At 41.3% G+C, this 24,555-nt stretch overlaps 1 protein-coding gene across 2 annotated transcripts; it reads left to right on the top strand.

Annotated features, from left to right (window-relative positions):
- The first annotated feature begins 239 nt into the window (after positions 1–239).
- On the top strand, positions 240–23,697 carry LOC128421820 (sodium-coupled monocarboxylate transporter 1-like). 2 transcript variants are annotated; one of them, XM_053405049.1, is made up of 15 exons: positions 240–956; positions 3,752–3,817; positions 5,164–5,215; positions 5,778–5,845; positions 7,411–7,565; positions 9,213–9,353; positions 10,864–10,993; positions 12,209–12,297; positions 14,306–14,415; positions 15,046–15,113; positions 17,612–17,698; positions 18,860–19,035; positions 20,199–20,305; positions 21,668–21,753; positions 23,365–23,697. In XM_053405049.1, the coding sequence occupies exons 1-15, from the start codon at positions 597–599 to the stop codon at positions 23,665–23,667; spliced, it is 1,998 nt and encodes a 665-aa protein (XP_053261024.1). In that variant the 5' UTR covers positions 240–596; the 3' UTR covers positions 23,668–23,697. The 2 variants fall into 2 exon arrangements, with proteins under 2 accessions (XP_053261024.1, XP_053261025.1); XM_053405050.1 differs by lacking the exon at positions 3,752–3,817.
- Positions 23,698–24,555: the final 858 nt, after the last annotated feature.

Below are 24,555 nucleotides of genomic sequence, written 5' to 3'. Positions count from 1 at the left end.
TCATTCCCTCTAGAACTGTAGCCATTCTTCTTTACCTCTCCAAGTATTGGGGTTCCTATTTCTCCTGTCTTTCTGTTTGTAGCAAAGCCTTGTTTATTCAGGCCTCCCCCCCCCACTTCCCCCAAAGACATTGTCAGCAGCAGCTGCTTCACTTCTCCTGGGACATCTTCTTCACCATTTCCCCACTGAAGTTCTCCACTTTCTTAACCTGTTCTCCCCCCCCCCAAAGTTCTCCCCCCCCAAATTTTTTTTCATACCTAGCAGTTATCAGGGTTGCAGCACCTCCATTTTCCTCAAAATTAAGACAGGCTGTTTTTCTTTTTTAAATTAAAGATGAAGGAACTTCAAAAAACCCACGGCCTCTCCACACAGAGTTAGGCTTAGCTTTAAGAAAAGATTTAGGACTGAGGAGAGAACAGCAGGGCAAAGGGGGCAATGGGCATGCGGACAAAGACTTTGCACCTGGCTGGTGGCATCCGTGAGGTTATGCAGCCCTAGAAGCGCCTCCTTTGCAATTGCTTCCCAGGGTAGCGAGACCCTTCCTTCTTCCTTCCGTCTTCCTCTTGTCTATATTTGCTGCCTTCAATTTGGGCCTCATGTCAGCCCGCTTTGACGACTTAGACCCTGCCGACCGCTTCACGGATCTCGACCAGCTGGTCTTTGCGGCCATGCTGTTGGGTTCTGTGTTCATTGGCATCTTTATCGCCATGGGCGAAGCCCATCTAAGTCACAGTGACTATTTGATGGGCAGCCACAGCCTGAATTGTTTGCCTGTGGCATTCTCCCTCGCAGCTAGCTTCACGTCTGCGTTGACCATGCTGGAGACCCCGGCTGAGGTCTACCGCTTTGGGAGCACTGCGGGACTCTTCGGTATTGCCTATTGCATCATGGTGGTGATCAGCGCCGAAGTGTTTCTACCCATTTACTACAGGCTGGATATCGGCAGCACCTATGAGGTAGGTAGGAGGTTGCCATGGCCTTTCCAAACCCGTTCCTAGGGCTGAAGACTACTGGTTCCCTGCAAGACGCATTCTTGTAGCTGTGGCCCATTTCCCCCCATTAATGTTACCTGTGGGCCTGGGTGGAAAGGAGCAGCTTTCAATTGAGCCTGCATTTTTCCTGCATTTCCCCCAGACCAGGACTCAAGGCAGCGTACAGATAAAAATGTAAAAACACAGATCAGAATATTAGATAGAAGAAGTAATGTAAATAAGTACAGGCAAATGGCTCCCAATGCATATGTTATCTTAAAAAAAAATTTTTTTTTTTACATATTTAAGGAAAATGTCACGCGCTAATGGTAACATTCCTTTTCCATGGTGTTGGATTTTTATTTCCAATAATTTAGAAATTTGTTTGTTTGTTAAAAAAGACAATTTAAGTAAAGGAAGAGCATATTATGGTTAAATCTTTGATTCTAAGCTTTTGAAATCTCAGTAAAGAAAAATAAAATGGAAAATAAAATGGAACTAGAATTACAGATGGTGAAATATAAGTGCTCTAGCTGAGATTCCTGCATTGCAGGGGGTCTCTACAATTCAAACTCTACAATTCAGTGATTCAATGATTAATATTAGAACCTGTGTTATTCCTGTGTTTATTTGCTATCTTTATATCCTACTTTTTCCTCCAAGGAACTTTGAGTAGAGTACCTTATTTCCGGTTTTCCGGGATCAGTGGTTTCCAAATTTTTGTCCCTATGGACCACCTGAAAATTGCAAAATATCTGGGTGTACTGCTGCTGCTTGTTGCATCTGTCTTTCATAGCAGTTTTAATACACTATGCTAGATGCTGCATTATCTGTAACCATTTTTACAGACAAGCCTTGGACCACATGAATGGTGGTCCATGAACCCCCGTTTGGGAACCCCTGTATTAGATAATCCTTCTGAAGTGGATTAGGCCAGGTCTCTACAGTTCTAGTACAACACTAACTTCTACAACATGCAGGCACGAGCAGAATGCAATTTAACTGTTTGAAGCCCTCATCCTAGAGATACTCAAATGTTTTCACTCCAAACTCTCATGTAAGGATGGGGAAGAAAATCTTCAACAGGCTGCAACTTGCATTCTCCCTTCTTTTCTCTTAGTCATATATGCCATTTAAACAGGAAAAAATATGTAGAAGAACATAAGCATACTTATCATAGAATCATAGAATCATAGAGTTGGAAGAGACCACAAGGGCCATCGAGTCCAACCCCCTGCCAAGCAGGAAACACCATCAGAGCACTCCTGACATATGGTTGTCAAGCCTCTGCTTAAAGACCTCCAAAGAAGGAGACTCCACCACACTCCTTGGCAGCAAATTCCACTGTCGAACAGCTCTTACTATCAGGAAGTTCTTCCTAATGTTTAGGTGGAATCTTCTTTCTTGTAGTTTGGATCCATTGCTCCGTGTCCGCTTCTCTGCAGCACCAGAAAACAACCTTTCTCCCTTCTCTATGTGACATCCTTTTATATATTTGAACATGGCTATCATATCACCCCTTAACCTCCTCTTCTCCAGGCTAAACATGCCCAGCTCCCTTAGCCGTTCCTCATAAGGCATCGTTTCCAGGCCTTTGACCATTTTGGTTGCCCTCCTCTGGACACGTTCCAGTTTGTCAGTGTCCTTCTTGAACTGTGGTGCCCAGAACTGGACACAGTACTCCAGGTGAGGTCTGACCAGAGCAGAATACAGTGGCACTATTACTTGTCGGGAAATTCAAGCCCATATCATGAGAAACTGGCAACAGTCCCAGGCACCCGGCTTGATTCCCTGTTGACCTCCCTGGCTGCATTCCCCAGCAAGCGCAGGCAAGGTCTCGATAGGTGATTCTTCTCAAACGTGAGAAGAACACCCCCCCTCTTTCCTGCCCCCAGGCAGGGGAAAGAGATAGACAGAAATGTATTTACATGCCTTTATTTCTGTCTTTGCAGCGTTACAAAAAACATGACTGTTCTCTTCAAACTCCAGCAGTGTAGTGACAAACACTTCCTGCACTTCCCGGACAGGAATAAACGGAAGAGCTCCTATTACACTCTGAGCTAATTCCGGTGCTTCGCACTGTGAATTGACTGTCCCTCTGTTTCCCATGGACAGACCCAACATTCCCATCATGTTTACTTTTCATGCTAGGACTTTGCAGCAGCATTGCTTCAATATCGTAACATTACTTCCCTTGATCTAGATGCTATACTCCTATTGATGCAGCCCAGCATTGCATTGGCTTTTTTAGCTGCCGCGTCACACTGTTGGCTCATGTCAAGTTTGTGGTCAACCAAGACTCCTAGATCCTTTTCACATGTACTGCTCTCAAGCCAGGTGTCACCCATCTTGTATTTGTGCCTCTCATTTTTTTTGCCCAAGTGTTATCAGGCAACAGCAAACCCAGACATACAAAAAATGATTCAGGAGATCTATAATTAGGGTCTCCCGCTTAAAAACAACAAGTAATTGGAAGCTGGACATAGCAAGTTTATATGGAGAGGTGATACTCTGGGAAGAAGATGTTTATTCCTTTCCTCTCATTTCCTTTTCCTGACCTAAATTGCCCTCATTCCCCACAGCTTCTAATAGCTACAGAGGAGTCATCTCACTAATTGCACAAAGTTCCATTGACAAACTCTTGATATTTACCCAGCTAATTCTCTGAGATATGTACTTAATTTCATTTTAAAGGAATGGTGTCAATACTATTTCTACATATTAAGTAGATTCAGTATAAATATGCATGTTTTGTATAAAATAATTTGTCTCTTTTGCAGTACTTGCAGCTTCGATACAATAAATATATACGCATGCTTGGAACAGTCATGTTTATGATAATAACGGCAAGTACAGTGCAAGATGATGATCTTTTGTATTATTCTATTGTAAATTATAGTTGGACCATAATGTTTAGTTACATAATATTAAATATAAATGTCACTTCCAGAGCTGCTCTTACTCCCAACTAGTTTCTTTGACCTTAGTGCTGATAATTTATCAATTGGAATGCTATATCTGGCTACAGTTTGACATCTTTTTGCAGTGTGGTATAGATTGCTTGGCCTTGCTTTAGATTTAAATTAGTTCTCTATTTATCACTTTCCCAAGGACCACATTTTTCAGAGAAGAGGCAAACTTCAGTTATGTTCCCTTCTTGTTACAAATAGATGGAAGTGGGACAGGGAATAATGCATTCATTTATGTCCTAATATCCTACGAATGCCATAATATACTTTGGTTTCTCTTTTTACCTAAACTGAATACCATGGGCTGATCTATTTGGACCGTTTGGCTGTAGAGGATTGTATCAGAATACAGATTTCTTCAAACCCTTCACAATATACAATATGCTGCTTGCAAGGGAGTATAGGCATAAAGATAATAATTGCTAGAAGAGAAATAGGTAAAGCGCATTGGTATTCTACAGAGGCTCACTGCTTACTGTATGTATATACATACTGTAGCAAAGAATCTCAAGTGTCTGCATTAAAAGTGCATTCATTATGAGATATCTCTTTTGGGTCTCATGTTAGTTGATGTAGCTGAAATGACAGGCATATAGTTAGTATGCTAAGAAATGTCTGATGATTTGTTTGTTTGTATTTGAACAGAGCCAAATTTAATACCATGGTGTTACAACAAATTATTACTATAAACGCTAACATAGCAGTACATAGATATAATGGGTGGACTACTTTCCATTGGCTTCAACTTTCCATTGGCAGTCATTTTATGAATAAATAAATGGAATTCTAGAAGAAGTCTGGGCAGGCCTTTAAGTGGGTCATATACGAAGGGTTTATTCCTTCAATGGCTTTTCATTTGAAAAAGAAAAAAAATCACAGTGTCACTACCAATACCAGGTCCTCATTTAGTTTTGTAAGATGAACCATGAGAAGGGTTTTCACCTTTTGAGATTCTAGACTCTGCTGGTGTTTAGGTTTATTATTTACCTCATTTTGAAACATTTCCTGCTCTCTAGCTACTCTCATAGTTTACCTTTATAATTTGCTTCAGTTCTGCCTGAATGAGAGTCTGTGAAGTTTAAAATTTACCTAACTCTTTTCAATGAATTGATCTAGTAACAGTTGCTATTTTACATTTAAATCAGTGTAAGCTGGCATAGGACAAATGATTCTGAGAGAGACCATATATTTCACATGGATGTTTATTTGTTCCACCTCCTCAGATAATATACACTGGAATTGTTCTATTTTCTCCATCACACGCCTTGAATAAAGGTAATGTGGAAATACTGTTAAATACATTTTTAAAAATTAAGGAAAAGTTTGACCTGTTATCTTTAATGTGATATTGCAAGATGTAGGCTGACTTCTGTAGGTGTTAAACGAAAAACATGAGTGAAATTATGTGTGCCCTGCTGTGTGTAAATAGTATGACACCAAAGTCAATATACAGTCATACCTTGGGTTACAGACGCTTCAGGTTGCGTTTTTTTGGGTTACGGACCGCCAAAACCCAGAAGTACCGGAACGGGTTACTTCGGGGTTTAGGCGGTCGTGCATGCACAGAAGTGCCGAATTGCAACCCGCGCGTGATGGTAGAACTGCAACAGTGGAACAGACCACCATGCAAGGTGGGGGACTCTGCTTCATTGGACTTCTTAAAGCAGAGGTTGGGTGCCCAAGTATACCTGTTGCTTACTGTTGAATAAGTATTTATATTCCTTGTCAATAGCAAGCTTAAAATTCATAAATGTGGTGATTTTTCATATGCATTATTTTTTGTTATCTTTCCATTATTTAATTTAATTCTGTTATGTATCTTTCCCCCCTTTTTCAGTTACAGGAGTTCAGTTGTGGGAGTCTATTATTTCAACAGCAGTAATCTGTACTTTCTATTGCACAGTGGTATGTTAAGAACTTGTTTTAATAAACAAATGTTCTATTTAAGATTTATGTGGTGAAAAATAAAGAATAACTGCATATAGAACCCTGGTAACTATAACAAGGAATTCTAATTCAGTGATTGCTACATCTCTCTGTCTGCTAGAACACTCTTATTGATTGGTTGGTTGGTTGGTTGGTTGGTTGACTGACTGACTGGTCTGCTAGGAGGCTCATATCAATGAGGCCATCTATATGATTCCCAGGGAGAATCCCATCCAGGTACTGACCAAACCCAAGCCTGCTCAGCTTCAGCAAGGTGGTCTCAAATGCTTTCAGACCATAGCCTGATATCACATCCTCTTAGCAGGCTAGTAAAAAATGTAGGAGCCCATGAACTTTTGTGGGCTTATCTATACTTATACTGGTTTTAGACAACTGTAATGATCCGTGACATCCTTAAATTTTCTGTCTCTCTCTGACAAGCACTGGGAGTCCTCTCGAGCAAGGCATTCTTGGCAAGATGGCCTAAGACAGTGGTTTTCAGTCAGTGTGCCACAGCACCCTGGGGTGCCTTGAAGGATGGTCAGGGGTGCCATGGGCAACACTGGTCTCTGTCCCTCTTTCCTTCCCTCCTTCCTTCTGATGCCCACTTGTGACAAATCTGCCTCCCAAAGGCTAGCACAGCTGTTTGTTGCAGTAGCCCTGGCTACAAGCTCCTCAGGCGAATGGTGCGTCAGGGACTGGCCAAGAGATGCTGGTTTCCTGGAGCTGAGGTAGCCTTGGAGTAAGCAAGCAGTGGGTGAGGGAGCCCAGTCCACCAGTCCTTGCTGTTGGGAACGGACAGACAAGTTGGAGGCCAGCCGGGCAGGCAGGAGCTGTGTTAGCCTTTCTTGTGCTTGCTGTGTGCAATGCCTGCCTGCCTGCCTGGGAGGTGAGAATCCAGTGCCAGAGGGGAGCCTTTCTACCATGCAGGCCCAGCGGCACCTACTGCTGCCTTCCAGGGTGAATAAGATGGTGGCCTCACATTCACTTTTGGCCAGTCTCTGTTGGGCTACTAAGGCTGGGGGTATCCTCTTCCCAGGCCCCCCGGGGGTGCAGCATGAGGAGGCACCTCTCTTTGGGGTGGGGACGGGGCGGCTCAGAGACCAGGGGCGGTGGTGGCTGCTGCCCAGATGACTTCCAAGAAGAGGAGAGAAGAGAGGAGGCTGAGGGAACTCTCCACAAGGGAGAGTTTGAAAAGGGGTGAGGGGATGCTGGCTCTGCAGGCAAGGGGTGGCATAACAGGGCTTCTGAGGCTTGGAGCACATTTCCCCACAGGGGAGCTGCAGAAATAATGTAGTTGGTCAAGGGAGCCATAGACTCAAAGGTTGAAAACCTCTGGCCTAGGAGACTGCCTGCAGCTTCACTTCTATGGCTAGAAACTCTCTTTAAAATTTAAAGCTAAATTTAAAGTCAATGCTGTTAAAATTATTGTGATTATTTAACTGAGCAAGGACACAGGAACTGGTGCATAAAAATTGAAGCAATTCTACAGAACTATAGGTAGAACTACTTTACTACATACTGTATCTGCTCTTTCCAAATAGGGTGGCCTAAAAGCAATAGTTTGGACTGATGTTTTCCAGTTTACACTGATGATATGTGCGCTTCTGGCAGTGCTTATACGGGCTCTGATTATTAAAGGAGGAATTGGTCCTATTATAGATGATGCTGTCGATGGAGGAAGAATAAGAAAATGGGAGTAAGTGTCTTTTTGGTTAGGCTGCAGTGTAATACCTCAGACATTGGAACGTTTGGTGTTTAGGTTTCAATGAGTCAACAGCGGTAGAAGTAGCATCCTTGATAAAATCTCATGAGCATGGATAAACAGTTGTATCCGGCTGAGCCATACTCAGATTAAACCCATTGAAATCAATGGACTTTAACTAACTTAGATTGGATCTACTCCCAAGTATGATTTACCTTATTTTTCGCTCTATAAGACGCACCAGACCATAAGACGAACCTAGTTTTTGGAGGAGGAAAACAGGCTTCTGGGATAGCTGCGCAGCCTGCATTCGCTCCATAAGACGCACACACATTTCCCCTTACTTTTTAGGAGAAAAAGTGAGTCTTATAGAGCAAAAAATACAGTATTTATTCATTTATATATAAAAAAAGACACACTTCCATTTATTAAAAATATAAATATTTTATAAAAAAATATGCAAGTACAGTAAAACTTAAAATACCATAAATAGTAAAAAATAATCATACCAATGACCAACTCATCTGGAAAAACTTCAAACAGCTGGGTGTCAACTCAGTGCTTCTCCAGATTTCCTTTTGCACTGCACTTTCCAGCAATGGGTTTTCACTTTTCAAGTCCATGTACAAGACCTTCTTCTTCTTCTTCTTCTTCTTCTGCTTCTGCTTCTGCTTCTGCTTCTGCTTCTGCTTCTGCTTCTTCTGCTTCTTCTGCTTCTTCTGCTTCTTCTTCTTCTTCTTTTGGTCCTGGCACTTTCCACAAGGAAACACACTGTTTACTGTTGAACAGTGCTTCCCCCCTAAAAAAATACGTTTAGGGGTACTCTCAGTTTCCTACTCATATTGGAATACTGCCCCTCAATGAGGCCAAACTTAGATTCACAAAATGTTTAGGGGTATCCGTACCGCTGTGTCCCCCCAGAAAAAAAGCATTGCTGTTGAATTAGAACAAGTGGCAACTGGGTTTTCTGCAGATTGCCTTTTGTTCCACTTCAGTGATAAATGGTAAGTGTTTCTTGGGAAGGTGCTGGGACAAAACAAGAACCACTCAGACCTGAAAAGTGCAGACCTCCTTTTGGAAAGCACAGTGCAAAAGGAAGTCTGGATGAGCTCTTAGTTGGATACAACTCAATGAGTTGATAGTTTCACATAAAGTGAGCATGAGAGGTATACATACATAGATACAAGGAAGTTTACTACCAATCTGAAACTCCTTGAATAAATATTTCCTAGTGTCAGTAGGGTAGTATGTTCTATGGGTGACATATCCCGTTAACCAACAATACTGCCATCCACCTTTAGGAAGACATTGGAAGGCAGCCATGTATAGGGAAGTTTTTAATGTTTGATGTCTTACTGTGTTTTAATTTGTTGGAAGCTGCCCAGGGTAGCTGGGGTAATCCAGTCAGATTGGTGGCATATAAATAATAATAATAATAATAATAATAATAATAATAATAATAATAATAATAAATTATAGCTTGATAGCTTGGTACTGGGGGTGTCACCCAGAGCATAGACTGGGATGAAGAGGATTCTTTTTTGAAAAGTTCTAAAACCCCCCTTTTCTTTCACTAAACTCCTCAGATTTATATTTATGTCAAAACCTATACTTTAAAAATACATATATTTTGTCTCTTAGCTTTGACCCAAACCCTCTGCGAAGGCATACATTCTGGACAGTAGTTGTTGGTGGTACTTTCACTTGGCTTAGCGTATATGGAACCAATCACTGTCAAGTTCAACGATACCTTGCCTGCAGATCGCAACGTGAGGCAAAAAAGTAAGTCCACATATTGTACAGTCATACCTCATGTTACGTTTGCTTCAGGTTGAGCATTTTCAGGTTGCGTCCTGCAGCGACCCAGAAGTAACGGAACGGGTTACTTCCGGGTTTTGCCGCATGCGCAGACGCGCAAAATGACGTCACGCACATGTGCAGAAGCAGCGAATCTCGACACGCGCAGACGCGGGTTGCGTTCTCTTCAGGTTGTAAATGGGCCTCCAGAACGTATCCTGTTCGCAATCAGAGGTACCACTGTATATCTCTTACTGCAATTCACATATTCTAAAGTGCAGCAGTAGGAGGCTGACATGCTCTTGCCTGTAAGGATGGCTGACCTGTCTTTCAACTAACGGGTTCCCCATGCAACATATTTTTGTGCATTAGCTTCACAGAGAAATGTGATTTGTAGATAGAAACTACCGTATATACTCGAGTATAAGCCGACCCAAATATAAGCCGAGGCATCTAATTTTAGCACAAAAAAACTGGGAAAACTTATTGACTCGAGTATAAGCCGGTTCACCACACCACAAACCTGGTGGTGGCGGCAGCGGCGGTGGAAGAACAAGCAGCCCAAAAGGGCTGCTTTCAGGCCGCTCGTCCCTCCGCCGCTGCCGCCCGCCTCACTTGATTATAAGCCGAGGGGGGCTTTTACAGCATAAAAAATGTCCTGAAAAAGTCAGCTTATACTCGAGTATATACGGTAATTTTCAAAAATTGGATCACCCATGCAGAATTGGAGCAATTGCTGAGTACTTTGCCATTTTGGAGAATCTGTTCTTTTTAAAGGGCATATTTCTTTTACATTGCATATTTACCCAAAAAACATGTTGGTGAAAATAAGTTACCTAAATTTCTATTTTGCTAATATGATAAATTAACACTAGATATCAATATTTTGCTTATTTATTTAAATGACAAAATTTATATACCACTTGATTGCAGTAAAACCCCTAGAAATATTATAATTATCAATAAGATAGTTAAGGACAATACATTTTGTAATAACTAAACAGAGATCAAAATATGCTATAAGCAGGAGTCAGAGAGTACAGCAAAGGCACCTGCCTGACAGGGAGTTCCAAAGTACAGGAACTAAAAAAGTTTGATGTATTCGAACTATGAAATGACTAGAATGTGGCACCTGTAACAATGCCAGATCTGTGCTTAGCAATAATTTGTAGTGTTGCCAATGCAGGAAACATCTTTCACATCAGAAAGAGAGTGCCATGAGTAGACCTATTCTCTGTGCAGCAAAGCTGTCCAAAAGCTTGGTGGTATACCCTGAAATTAAAAACTCCTTGCATTAATTCACAGGATTTCCCTTGCATCCGATGGCTTTTTATGAGGCATGATGTTAGCTAGATATGTGTTCTTACAATCTTCTGCTGCTCTTGGAGTCTGAGTACCTTGATACATTAATGTGGCAGTACTCCTCTATTTTAAAATAATTTTGTTAAGAACAAAGCTTTGTTAGCTTTCTTCTCTAACTTTTTTTTTTAAACAGATCTCTGTATATAACTCTTGTGGGAATCTGCTTAATTCTGTGTTTTGCAATTGGATGTGGATTTGCAATGTACTCTATATACAAGGATTGTGACCCATGGACTGCCGGCTTTGTGTCAGCACCAGATCAGGTTTAGTTTACTACTGAGTGAAATACTTAAATATGAATTTGATCTACTCTCTGTGTATCTCCAATGGAACTATTTGAGTTTTGAGTAGGGCTTTTGGAAAGATAACATTATTAACATATTATGACAAATAGGAATAAAGGAAAGTGCTATTTTACTTGAAATAATGGACAGATATAATGAAATCAGGAAATAAGAATTTTATATTTATGCAGTTGTATAATTTTATTTTTTCTGTAACAAAAAGTGTGGTGTGTGAAAATAAACTGAAGCCACATATTTGAAAATAAATCTTTATTTTGAACTTAAATAATAGCCAAACTTATAACAATACAGGAATGATACGTTAACTAGTTATAAAAGTATTTGTATACTGCTGCATCATAAAGAAATACAGTTTACAGCAATAAAAACAAATACAATAAAACCATAAAAGTTCAAAACAGGTAAAAACTGATCTCAATTAACCATTGTGGAAGGACACATGCTCAATTGCAAAATGGAAAAGTTTTCAGCAGGTATTTAAAAATAGGCACAAAAGGCATCTGCTGATGTCTTTTGAGTCAAACTCATTGGATTCAGTGCAACAGCCAGAGTTAACATGAACATTTAGCTTTCCCCTGCCCTCTGTTGAAGTAGTGGAGCAGTTTAGGAGAGTCATAGGTTTGCAGCTTTTGTCTGCAACCTGGAGGTTCTCTTGCACATTTTTCCTTTTTGTGGCTCTGGCCAGGATGTTTCAGATTCTTTACATGCCTGTTTGGCATAGGCGGCAGCTGCTCACCTGCTCTTTATCTCTTCCTCACTTCTTTCAGCTGTGGATGATGACATCCCTTGGAAAATGGGCTTCTTGGCCCACAGAGAAATCAAGTCAGTACTCACGGGTGGTCTGTAGGCCAGCCCTACATAGATTTTCCAGTCCCAAGGCATCTCCACCCACAAGCTCACACTCCACATCCCAACATAAGCTCCCTCATGACATAAGTACTGGGCACCAAGCCCTGTGCATGCCAGCTGTAGCGAGTACCCAATATGCCTCACACATCAGAAGATCAAAGCATATTTCTCTTCACAGCCATGGCCTCCGTTGGAGAGCTACAGTTTAAATGGAACATAGTATGACATGACTAAAATGTTTAAAGTTATATTATTCAGACACAGGTTATATATTTAAATGACAGCAAAAAATTAAAACCTAAATTTTGGGGGGATTTTTTTTAGATCATGCCATATCTTGTGATGGATATTTTGGGAGACTTTCCAGGACTTCCGGGACTTTTTGTGGCTGGGACCTTCAGTGGAACATTAAGGTAAATTTGCAAATTGCCATCCTAGAGCTAGATTCTGGAAAGTAACTGATTAGTTCTAGCCCATCTTTTTATGCTAAAACTGTGACTCTCGGAACAAATGACAAGCTATGTTAAGCACATGGTGTATTTTTGCAGTCACTATTGTTTTAACATTAAATTACCGCTGTGAGTGGCCCAGGCAAAATTAGAAGTTAAAGCTACTACTTAAGAGTTAAAAATGCATAGATGTTGAAGTGAGTTTTAATCCGTTTTGAGTCTATTGCTATTTTAACTTCTTGAAAGTTTAAATTATTGTTGCATTTTTTAATATTGCTGTTGTTTTATCTTCTTTGTAAACTACTTTGAGGTTGTTGGTTTTTTAAACAATCAAGCGGAGTATAAATTTAATGAAATAAATAGATAAATAAAATGCAACACCAAACCATACATTAACATAATATAATGCACATTTTGGCCCTCAATCATCTGTTGTTGTATCATGCGGAAGCTTCATGATAGGTCACAACCATAATGTTTCACAAGAAAAGAAGGGAAATCAGCAGGAAGCTAAGAATGCTTCAAAGGCTAGTTAACACCACAGGTGTTGTTAACATTATTAGAAACTGTATGATGTTAAAACATGGGGAGCATGCAGATATTATCAAGGGTAATAGGATGTGAAAGAAGGAGATTTAAACTCCTACAGACTTAAAGTCCATAAAAATTGGTTCAGCAATTAGCATTAGGAAAAAAACTCCCATTGGAAGCAAAGGGACTCTTTGCTTTAAATGCTAATTGCTATGTTGCGGAAGCTGACATTCAGGAATTTACACTTGCAAGGATGCCTTAAACCTTCCCTTCCCCATGTGCTGCTAACTTTGAGAACAAGTGTATGCTGGGCCTGTTAACATTTATTCTGATCCAGTGTACCCCCACCATTTATTTTTTTAAACTGTGGGCATTACCCAGGAACCAGAGCAATTCTGTAGTTTCTGGCGAAATACTGTATTTTGGTATGTTTTCTCTCAAGCTTCAATGTAACTTAAGCACTGTGTCCTTATTCAAGCTGTGGTGAATCCTAAGTGTGTACATCTGAGAAGGCTTCCTTTTCACCTGGAATTTTGGAGACAGGGTGGGGATATTAACCAGGCAATTCCATCAGGTGAAGACATCACTCCGCCCTCTGGTACAGTGGGTAACTTCAGTACACAACTCATAGTGCTGATGTGTACAGTGATAGGCAAATTAGCCTTGAAACACAACTGCATGCACTGTCTTAAAAGTTCCAACATTGAGTGGGGAACTTGGTATAACCTCATAAGAGCTGTGGTGCCAGTGGCACTATAGTGAAGATACCAGCTCTATAGCTTGGCAAAAATGTTTTCCACACTTGATGTCATTTTCCATGGAATGCTAATACAGATGGTAAATTTACCAAGTGGTTAATGTAGGAAAGCCATTCCACTAATCGACTCTAAACTTTTAACTAGCATTAGAATCGTGGTAGAAGGGGGTAGAATCTCACCATGGTTTTGTCAATACACTTGAGGTCTATCTCTGAGGGCCTTCTGGCGGTTCCCTCACTGCAAGATGTGAGGTTACGGGGAACCAGGCAGAGGGCCTTCTTGGTGGTGGTGCCCGCCCTGTGGAACGCCCTCCCATCAGATGTCAAGGAAATAAACAACTATCTGACTTTTAGAAGACATCTGAACTGTTTAGGAATTTTTTTTAACATTTGATGTTTTATTCTGTTTTTAATCTGTTGGGAGCTGCCCAGAGTGGCTAGGGAAACCCAGCTGGATGGGCGGGGTATAAATAATCTATTCTTATTCTTATAAATGACTAAAAAAATTTGTGGTGAAAACCCCTTACTGCTTTGTGAGTTGGTCATCTGTATTAAAACTCTGTTTCTGCAGCTCCTCAAATTAGTTTAATTCCCTTGATTCAGTTTTTAATATTTTTGAACTATTTAAATATTTTAAATATTTGTCAGTAAAGATGCAAAATATTTTAATTTTACACTCCTTAGTACAATGTCTTCCAGCATCAATGCGTTAGCTGTTGTAACTGTAGAAGATCTTATTAAACCTAATTTCAAAGTCTCTGAAACAAACTTGGCATGGATTTCCGTTGGAACTAGTAAGTTTACATGTGACATCTTCTATCTTGAAAAAACAACAACAACGCTGTATCCTCCACCCCTGCTAATAATAAAATACAACTGAGTTATACTAGAAAAGATATGGGGTAAGGTTAGAATAGGTGTGGGTCCAACAACAACTGGGAGGCCACCATTTTCCTCTGGCAGAGCTGGGATTTGAGCTAGGTGTCCCCGATCCAAGTCCATCTCTAGTTGCTGAACCAATCTGGCTTAAGGCCATAACTGAATTTAGGCCAAGAGTAACATGGCAATTTCAAATTTATTAGGAAGATGTTGCACAAGGGAGTTTCTTACTCTAGTCATAAATGATACTCAGCTAAACATGCATAGTAAGCTTTTTTTAGCCATGCAAATAGGGTGTAACAGAAAATTCATGTGCTAATTGTATAATGTTTAAACTAATATCTATCATTTAAGGCACTTGGAAAATTATTTTCATATTAGTCCTCTGCTAAGGGGGGGAGGAAATGGCAGTTTATTGGTTTGAGCATTCCTCAGAGTAAATCCTAATAGCCACATGTGATTTTATAATTGGCAAACAGAGAAACTTTTAAGTCAGTTGCATAATTAAGTTGTCCTATAAACGTTTTATACATTTATCCAACTAGAGGTGCTGTATGGTTCAGTGTGCCTTTCCATGGCTGGAGTGGCATCTGTTATGTCTAGCTTTTTACAGGTAGGTGTCATTTAACTGCTATTTTAAGTCTCATCCTTCTTAAAATAAGTTGCTGTATTGTTGTGTGCACTTCCAAAAGGTTAATTTTCATAATTTAGTGCTCTGCTGGCAGCTTCAGTGACTACCATCATCTATCTTCCCAAAGGCACTCTGGGAAGGAAGAATGGTGGTGACACAAGCTCTCGTCCTGAGCTGCCAAAGGTACCAGCAGAGTTACTGGTTTTTTAAAAGTAAATGAAAGGAAAGAAAAGGGAAGGAGCAATTCCTCTCCTAGAAAGTCGCAAATTGCTTGGACTGCCCCAATTTGCCGACAAGACCCTGTGCATGTTTAGTGAAACTGTCATTGAAAAAGTAATCAATTTAAATACAGTATACCAAGAAATTTGATTTACTCTTTTTCCTATGCTCAAGTAGATTGTCCCTGGTATTCTTATACTGTACTGTCTATCAGTGTATTTTTTTTTAAGTACTTGCTGTAGTAGGGATGCAGTTAATACCATTGGGGTTTTTATTCACCAGTGCATGAAGTTTGTTAGAATGGAGTGGGATGCCATTCCACTTGTTCAAACAGACCTAAAACAAGCTTTTAAACATATATAATTGATGCTGATTCAGTTTGAAACAAAACCATTGCACTTCCCTTTGTCCTGCAATGATTCCCAAAGCAAAAATCACATATAACCTGAGGGAGGCAGGAATGCTTTCAATATCCTTCAGTATATCTGCTCCCATTTAGTTTGGAGAAAGGTCCTGAAACTATTGACTTTTCCCCAGTTTACCAGCAATCTGTCTAGATAGCAGGGTGCTAGTTTACCTCCCTAAGAAGTTATTATTTCAGATTGAAATGTATTCTGGGTCCTTTCTGATTCTATGCTGTGGGAGTGGTGAGAGAGGTGCACAGATCTTTAATTGGATCAGGTTGTCCTGGTCCCGCTACATAAAACAAAACATGCAACACAAACATGTAGTGCTGCCAGGCAGACGGGAAGAAGGGGCAGCTAACCCACCTTTGCAGAACATGCCCCATTGTACTTGAAGTGACTCAGAGATAAATAAATCTTTGCTACCACTTTGATGGCTCAAAAGTACAATTTGGAGGGGGGAAAGGCTTTAGGGTAGGAGATTCTCTGGAGGTCCCCCGCCATCAATGCCCATTCCAACAGGAAGCAAAGACTTCCTTTAATTTGTGCCAGGGTTGAGATTTGCCCTGATGGCAAAGGAAGGTAAATGTATATGATGCTCATGGACCTACCCCAAAGGGATTGAAGCAACTTGAATCATTACCATTCACCTCATAAACTATATTACAAGGATCACAAGATGTGCAGGCATAGGAGCCATTCCTGTAGTTGCTGTAGAGATGAACACCATTGGGGGTTGCCAATGCAATGACCAGGGGTAACAGTGTGCCCACCAATATACCCAATTAAGATCTTAGGAAATTATTCTCAATTACTCAGTGGGTCCAACTTTTCCGACACCAAACTATGTCCATCCTTGACAAGGACCAATCATGCCTGACCCTTGCCGATCTCCCATAGAAGCTCTAGTGGTGTTCACAATAATCTTTTTGGTTTAGTGGCACACCCTCCAGGGGATATTGTTTTGCCCTTGTTTCAGTGTGATCTGGATCAACCTGGGTTTCAACAAATGAAGCAGACACTAGAAAGTCTCCTTTCTAGAATGGAATTTACATTAACATGTTTTGCTGAGAGTCTGAGGGATTTCGTTGTTGAAGTAGACAGGCTAGTTCCTTGGTAATTGCCTTATGTGTGGGTCTTTAATATAGGAAAGGAGGCTGCTTTGTGCCAGAGGCCAAATGGGCCACACCTGGCTGGTAGTGAGAATGACAGTAGGCAGAGTGGTGTGTGAGAGCTGGAAGCAAAGAGTGAGAGCCATGCTTGATTTCTATTTGAATCCAAGGCTGTAGCTATGAGAGAAGCCAGACCTTCTGGGATGAAAATGCTATGAGCCCCTCCATTGTAGGCACAGGTTGTGTATATTTGGAAATAAACCATATCATAAAGACAGTACAGGTTCCACTGCTCCTCATTCCAAGGAAACCAAAGCCTGAGGATATGCCTGGAACCTCTGGAATCTCGCACCACTTAGAGATTGGGGTGATGCACCCTTATTCTTTCTCATTAGGTTCATGGAGCTATGGTAATGGTTAACAGGGCACTGAATATAGTGCAACATGGACATCTGCCACAATATCATTTGAGGGCTGCTTTTCTCTGGTTAAATCCATCCAACAATATTGGTGTCTGTTTACACATTTATGAAACATTTTATTGGCCTCCGTTTGTTCAGAGGATTCTCCCTCAGTAAGTACTCATGAAGTGTTTCGGCCTGCCATATACAAGTATTGCTACATTTTACCTCCTGCATCCCTAGCAGAAAATGGGTATTTTTATTTAGGTAAATTTCTATTCTGGAGAAAAACAGTAAGTAATGCTTCCTGTACTTACCAGAGTTTGTTCTTTTTCCTCCCTCAGGCTGCATTCAGTCTTTTTGGAATCGTTGGTGGCCCTCTTTTGGGGATATTTTCTTTGGGCATCCTCATGCCTTTCGCAAATTCTAAAGTAAGTACTTGTCTTTCATCCTACGCTCCCTAAATGGAGCGGGGTATGGAGTGGTGATCACCTTTCATATTTTAGCATTTCAGAGAGTTCCTTGCGTCATTACCAAGCATCTTCACACACAGAGTGAAACAGACTCTTTGTTCAGACAAGACTTAATGCTATGCCATGGTTTAGCATTCTGTCAACAAGCAATTGGGAGCCCAGCACTCACCCACTTTCTTTCAACGCCTTGTGTGTGGTCCTGCCCTGCCATTTACCCTGGTTGGATGCTATCCATAATTCGCCATTTCATTGGAAGCAGCAAACTATGGCTCCCTTCTTCTAGGATAAGGAGGCAGAAACCACATATACATTAGGGAAGGGGAAAGCTGTAGCCTAGAGTCCTGACTACAATGGTTTGGTTATATCTCAATGACCCTGAAATATAAAAGGCAAAGTGATACAATGAATTTAATCTAAAACACATTTTCCATTGTAGAAAACTTCAAATAAACTGTACTGATAACTCTGCACAAGGAGCAGTCCTTTAGTTATTACATCTTAAAGGCCTTTACGATCAATTTTAAGAACTGCGGCGTAGTTCCCAGGTTGAAGTAACGCAAATAAGCCCAAGTGAAAACACATGTTCTGGAAGCACTTGCTACCAACAGTACTTTAATTTCAGTATAAAAGTAGAGTGCATTCTACAACTGGGAACTTGAAAAATAAGCCAGTTTGAACTCTTAGTTATTCTTGAAAAGAGTTCTCCAGGAAAAAAATGTTTGGAGAAAAGCAAATGCCTTGTGGTCTATTAACTTTGGTTAATAGAATTTATTTTCAATATGATGTTGCTATCTTAGTTTCAACTTCTTCACTAAGTTACAAGTAGGCTTCCTGATGCAGAGTCCCATATACACAGAAATAGGCACACAGAATTTCTCTGTAGTTGCTTCTGGGTCTGCTTTCTCCATTGTAACAAATGGAGAACTGCAACAGAGCGCTGGGTTGAGGACAAGGACTTTTAAAAAATGGTGCCCTAAAAGTAGCCTATAAGACTCGTTTAATATTGGGTAGGTGGCATTAATTTCCTTTAAAGAACTGGACCCAGGGCCTTTTGGTTTTTACATGATTTTTCTCTATTGTTATTGTTTAGCTTTCATTGTGTGTAACTTTGTTTCTTAGGGTGCATTTTCAGGTCTACTTTGTGGATTTATTATTGTTTTGTGGATTGGATTTGGGTCTCGGAGGCACCCTGCCCCTCCGCACAGAACATTGCCATTGCCCCTTTCAGTTAGAAACTGTACAAAATACAATACTACACAGTTAACTACTACTCTCCATCCTACAACTTCTGCAAGGTACGTACAAGAAGTCAGTGACAAATTTGATACCACTGAATGTTTCATATTGTTTGGCTTTTTTATAGTATAGTATGTTTTCGTACATTCTTTTAACTTCATTTTTTTATTGACCTTTACTATGTTATTGTTGGGACGCGGGTGGCGCTGTGGGTAAAACCTCAGCGCCTAGGACTTGCCGATCGTCAGGTTGGCGGTTCGAATCCCCGCGGCGGGGTGCGCTCCTGTTGCTCGGTCCCAGCGCCTGCCAACCTAGCAGTTTGAAAGCACCCCTGGGTGCAAGTAGATAAATAGGGACCGCTTACTAGCGGGAAGGTAAACGGCATTTCCGTGTACTGCGCTGGCTCGCCAGATGCAGCTTGTCACGCTGGCCACGTGACCCGGAAGTGTCTGCGGACAGCGCTGGCCCCCGGCCTCTTAAGTGAGATGGGCGCACAACCCTAGAGTCGGACACGACTGGCCCGTACGGGCAGGGGTACCTTTACCTTTATGTTATTGTTGGTCCTCTTAGGATTCTTTTTGGCACAAACATTATTGTGTACATGCTCCTATATATATTGAAATATATACAGTAAGGCAAATCTGGTAACTAATGATGGATGCTTTACTTATCATTCAGTTTCTTAAAAAGTAAACAAAGTATCATTAATACAGCGATCTGTATGCTTGAACATCAAAGAGGTGTGTTGGTTACCTACCCACAGAACAGAAAACTATTTCATAATCCTCCCTATGTCTTTAGGATTGCATACCAACTGCAATTCTGTGTATGTCTGCTCAGAACTAAGTCCTATTGAATTCAATGGGACTTACTCTCGGGAGGTTTGTACAGCCTTTAGCAGTTTAAATAATAGTGGGTAGGATTCAGCTAATGAGTCCCAACAGTGGACACCCTGCCCAAGGACACTGGCTTGAGCTGCAGGCTTTCCCCCCTCTCCTCTACCTGCATTGTACAAACCAGCTCAGGGGGACAATCAGGAGAGCCCCTGGAACAGCACATGGGGGCAGGAAAGGGAGACCATTCCAGCTGGCAAGCCAAAATGCTTGCCCTGGCAGAACAATAATCTTAGCACAATGTTGAATTCCTCTCAGTGTGTTTGTGGATAGTATTATTGCATAATTCTATGAAATTAATATTAAATCTTTTATATGTTTAATTCCAGACCTGACAAAAAAGATTACTGGTGGTTCTCACTGTCATATCTATACTTCAACCCATTAGGAACTTTGATCACATTTACTGTGGGATCAATTATGAGTTTAGTAACAGGTACCTTTTTCTGGTTTTGACATAAGCATCAAAATTTTGCAGTTCTTTCTGATTTGTTGCTATATGTATTTAAGGTATAACACATGCTTCCTTAGTCTGTCCATCGTTTTCCCCTATAAATGTAGGTCTTCATTGAGCAGCTATGTCCATACTAACAAACGATATGTGCTCAATTTTTATTGGCCCTTTTCTATAGAAATGATTGGCCCTGGAAGAAGTGTAGTCGTGCACAACTAATTATATGCAGAATCTAGAGGTCCCAGATAGCCATCCACATTAGTGGGTGCATCCAAGCATTCTCTCTTGGGTGTTGGAGGTCTCTATGTGAGTTTAGTGTGCCCTATCACTAAGAGGCAGGGAACTCTGTATCTTCAAAGAAAGTGCTCAGCTGAGGCCTCAGTTTGTTTCCCACCTCCACTTGGAAGCAGACTACTTGAACACTGCTGTCCTCCGCATTCTTCTACTCAGGCCTGTACCTTTCTTTCTCATTGTCTCCATTAATTCTGCAGCCATTTTCTTCTGTCCTCCTACATCTCTGCTCAGATCTTTGTCTCTGGGGGAGGGAGGAATGCCTCTTTTCTTTCTCTCCTCAGATCTTGTTTCTCTGAAGAGGAAAACAAAATGAACAACCCTTTCTCGGCCTCTCTCACCAGCCATTTTCTCCCTCTTCTGGTTCCTGAGAAAGACTAGGATTGGGAAAGCATTTTAGAAGCAGACCACTGTGCTCTCCTTGCATGTGTGTGCGCTCCACTGAGAGACGCCACACCAAGAGCTTTGTTGTAGCTGCATCCCTGACCTTATTCCCCGAGAGAGCAGTATCAAAATTGGTCACAGATTGCTCTTTGGAACACTGTGGAGCCAGATCTGCTCAAAGCAGCTGGGAACTCAGCACCCAATCTCTTGCACCTTCTGCAGCAGGTGGTGATACAGAGTCAGCCCACAGTAGAATCTGCCACATCCCTGCCCTCTTGTTTCATCAGCAGCCTAGGAATAGCATTTTCTCTCTATTACCTCATCTCCTCTGCCTCTTTTCTTTTTGCTGATACAGAACCATCAGCCAGCTACCTTCCTCCCTGTGTCCTGAGAGAGGACTAGGGTGAAGGTCTTTCCTTGCAGCAATACATTCCTGGTGAGTGGCTGGGAAGCCACCTGCGCTGCTGCCACTTTGCCAACAACGCCCATCATCCTTGGCCATGCTTACTCAGGCTGAAGGATGCTAAAATTCATCAATGTCTGGAGGACCAAAGGTTCCCCACACCTGGGCTAGGAGTGTACATGATCAGGTTATATCAGTACCTGAACTGCACTAGTCTTAATAAAAAGTATTGAGAGAGATCGTGTTGTTAATAAACTATCTTCTAGGGGGATTAGACCAACATGTGGAAAGCAAGCTTATGTATGGCAAAGAGGACATAATGGCCAACTTCAGGTATTGGAAAAATAAATGGGTAAGTAAGGTTTTAAGTTCTCATATGTATTTCATAGGCAGATAGCTTATCCTTGCTTCGCCACTTCTCCAAGGAAAACCTGCAATTTAGTGCTGAATCAGAGTGGATGGCAGTCAGATTTTCCATTAATTGCCATTTGTTGCCAAAGAGGTTTTCCAGGGAAAAGCAGCAAAGGCAAAACAGATCAGACCGGTCCCTAGAAAGCATGGGACCAGCGGAAGTGTGGACAACCCCAGGGTCTATCCATCTTAACTATGCTGTATGCTTATTTAAATTCACAACCTAATCTCAGACATTCTATGCAAGCATGCATGCACTAGGAGCACAAAAGTTCCTTGTGGAGTACCAGTTCCAACTAAAGATCTTCCTGTCACCTCATCACCCTTGGTGGGACTTCCTTGCCCTTCTTCAAAGCCTGGGTACATAGGATTCAACAGCAGGTGTCAAATGTGTAGGGTGTAAGGGTTTTGAACATGTGCAAGATCTAGTTCAGAAAGTAATCCAACCAGAGATTTCTCAGTAAATTTAGCCATTGTGGAATAAGAAGAGAGGTCCTCTTGTAAATCAGAAACTGGTTCAAGTAACAGGAAGCAGAGAGTAGGCATAAATGGACAGTTATTCCAATGGAGGGATGTAGAAAGCAGAATCCTCTAAGGACTTGCATTGAGACCTGTTTTTTAACTTGTTCATAAATGGTCTAGAGCCATGTTCCCCAAACTTGGGTCTCCAGTTGCCCAAGAATGAGACCTTGAGGTAATAGCTCAATGAAGAGGTTGAACCAGTGTGCAGCAGCTGTGAAAAAGGCAATATCCATGCTAGGGAGCATTAGAAAAGAAAATGAAACTGCCCACATCATAATGCCAGTGTATCAATCTATGGTGCAACTGCATTTGGAATAATATGTACAGTTGTGGTTGCCTCACATCAGAAAGGATATTGTAGAGTTGGAAGAGCTTCAGAAAAGGGGCAGCTGAAAGTGGAGTGACTCCCCTGTGACTAAAGGTTGCAGGATGAGGTGGTGGTGTTTAGAGAAAAGGCAAATAAGAGGTGACATATTAAGATGTATTAAAAAAAGTTTCTTCTCTCATAACACTAGAACTTCATTGGCCTCAATTAAGCTGAATGTTTAAAGATTCAGGATAGAGCAAAGAAAGGTTTTCTTCATTCAGCATAAACTATAGAATTCTCTCCCATAAGAGGCAGTGATAACTACCAACCTCAGTGGATTTAAGAGAGGATCCATACAATTTCATGGATAAGGCCACCAGTGTCTACTAATCCTGATGTACATGTTCCACCTTCACAGTTTGAGGTTTGGTTCTGAATACCATCTGCTGGAAATGGCAGGAGGGGATAATGGTATTCCACCAAAATCCTGCTTGTGTGCTTTCCATAGGCATCTGATTGGCTGTTGTGAGAGCAGGCCCAATCCAGCAGGCTCTTCTTATTTTCACACACACTGCATTTACTGGAGCAAGGTCATGCATTTCAACCACAGCTTTTATACCTAATCCCATTGAAACTAGTGCTCTTAAGCATAGTTGGCACTGGACTTTGCAAGAGAACTAGAATTTTCTTATATATATGAAATTCTGACTCTTTCAATTGTAGGTACAGCTGTCCAATAGGCTTCGTCCAACAGTACAGCCAATACAGCCAGTGGTTTGTGGCCAATTACCGTCTACAACTGGTGCTGTAGAAGATACCCTACCTTTGGAAGATAACAGAGAAAGAAAGAGCACCCTACTTTCGGAAGCGAGGAAGAGCACCCAACTTTTGGAAGGGAAGAGCAATCTACTTTTGGAACCGAAGAGCAACCTACTTTTGAAAGGGAAGAGCGGCCTACTTTTGGAAGGGAAGAGCAACCAACTTTTGAAAGGGAAGAGCAGCCTACTTCAAAAGCATCTCAAGTGAAAAATAAAAATGAGCATGCAGTACAATGTCCAGCTGTGTTTGGTTTTATTAATTCTAATTAAAAATGGAAACTCTGGGTCCCCCTCCCAATAAATCAATGTTGAAACAGTCAGTTTGGTAACCAAAGTTCAAGCAAACTTGCTCGTTTTTTGTGTGAACGTGAGCATGTGGCAAAGCAACAATTCAGTAAAAACTGTGAATCAAAATTAGTCTCACACTCTTAACCACCATGTTTCCCATTTGGCCCTGACAAATAGCAGTTGGACCCCTGCCCCTAAAAAACACATGATTTGAACTGGTTGCAAAAATCACACTTAGGCTCCATGAAACCTCTAAGGAAAAAGAAAGAGATCAGCTATTAGGAAGGGCTTCATATCTTATTTTTACTATATAATGCTTGGACACTTGACTGCAAAACTAAACAAACTTGCTTATTATGAAGCCCCATTGAACCTAATGGAACGTATTCCTAGGTAAACAAGCTTAGGAGTGCACTAATGCTATTAAGAAGGTACTTATCTCAGGGAACTAAGATAGGAAATAGAGAGCTAGGGATGTAATTCACTGTTTTATATTTGTCTATTGATTGCTGCTGGGCAGGGTCATTAGCATACAGAGGGCATTGTGTGCCTGTCCCTGCCATCTGACGTCCAGCTTCATTTCTCTGTTTTACTGGAATCGGCAGAGGCAATGACTTTTTGAGCTGGTGCCTTGGTGCAGTTGTGGACGAACAAAATAGATACTGATAACATTGATACCTTGCAGTTGAGCAGTTTCCAGGACTGGGAACCAGGGAGTGTACCAATTTTGGAGACAATCACAGACTCTTTAAAGAAACAGGTACATAGCTTGGGGTGCTCCTAAAGCCATCTCTGTGACTGGAGGCTC

This window comes from Podarcis raffonei, chromosome 10 (genome assembly GCF_027172205.1).
Source record: "Podarcis raffonei isolate rPodRaf1 chromosome 10, rPodRaf1.pri, whole genome shotgun sequence".
NCBI lineage: Eukaryota > Metazoa > Chordata > Lepidosauria > Squamata > Lacertidae > Podarcis > Podarcis raffonei.
The sequence above is the reverse complement of the archived record's forward strand: the minus strand, read 5'-3'. Positions and strand labels throughout refer to the sequence as shown.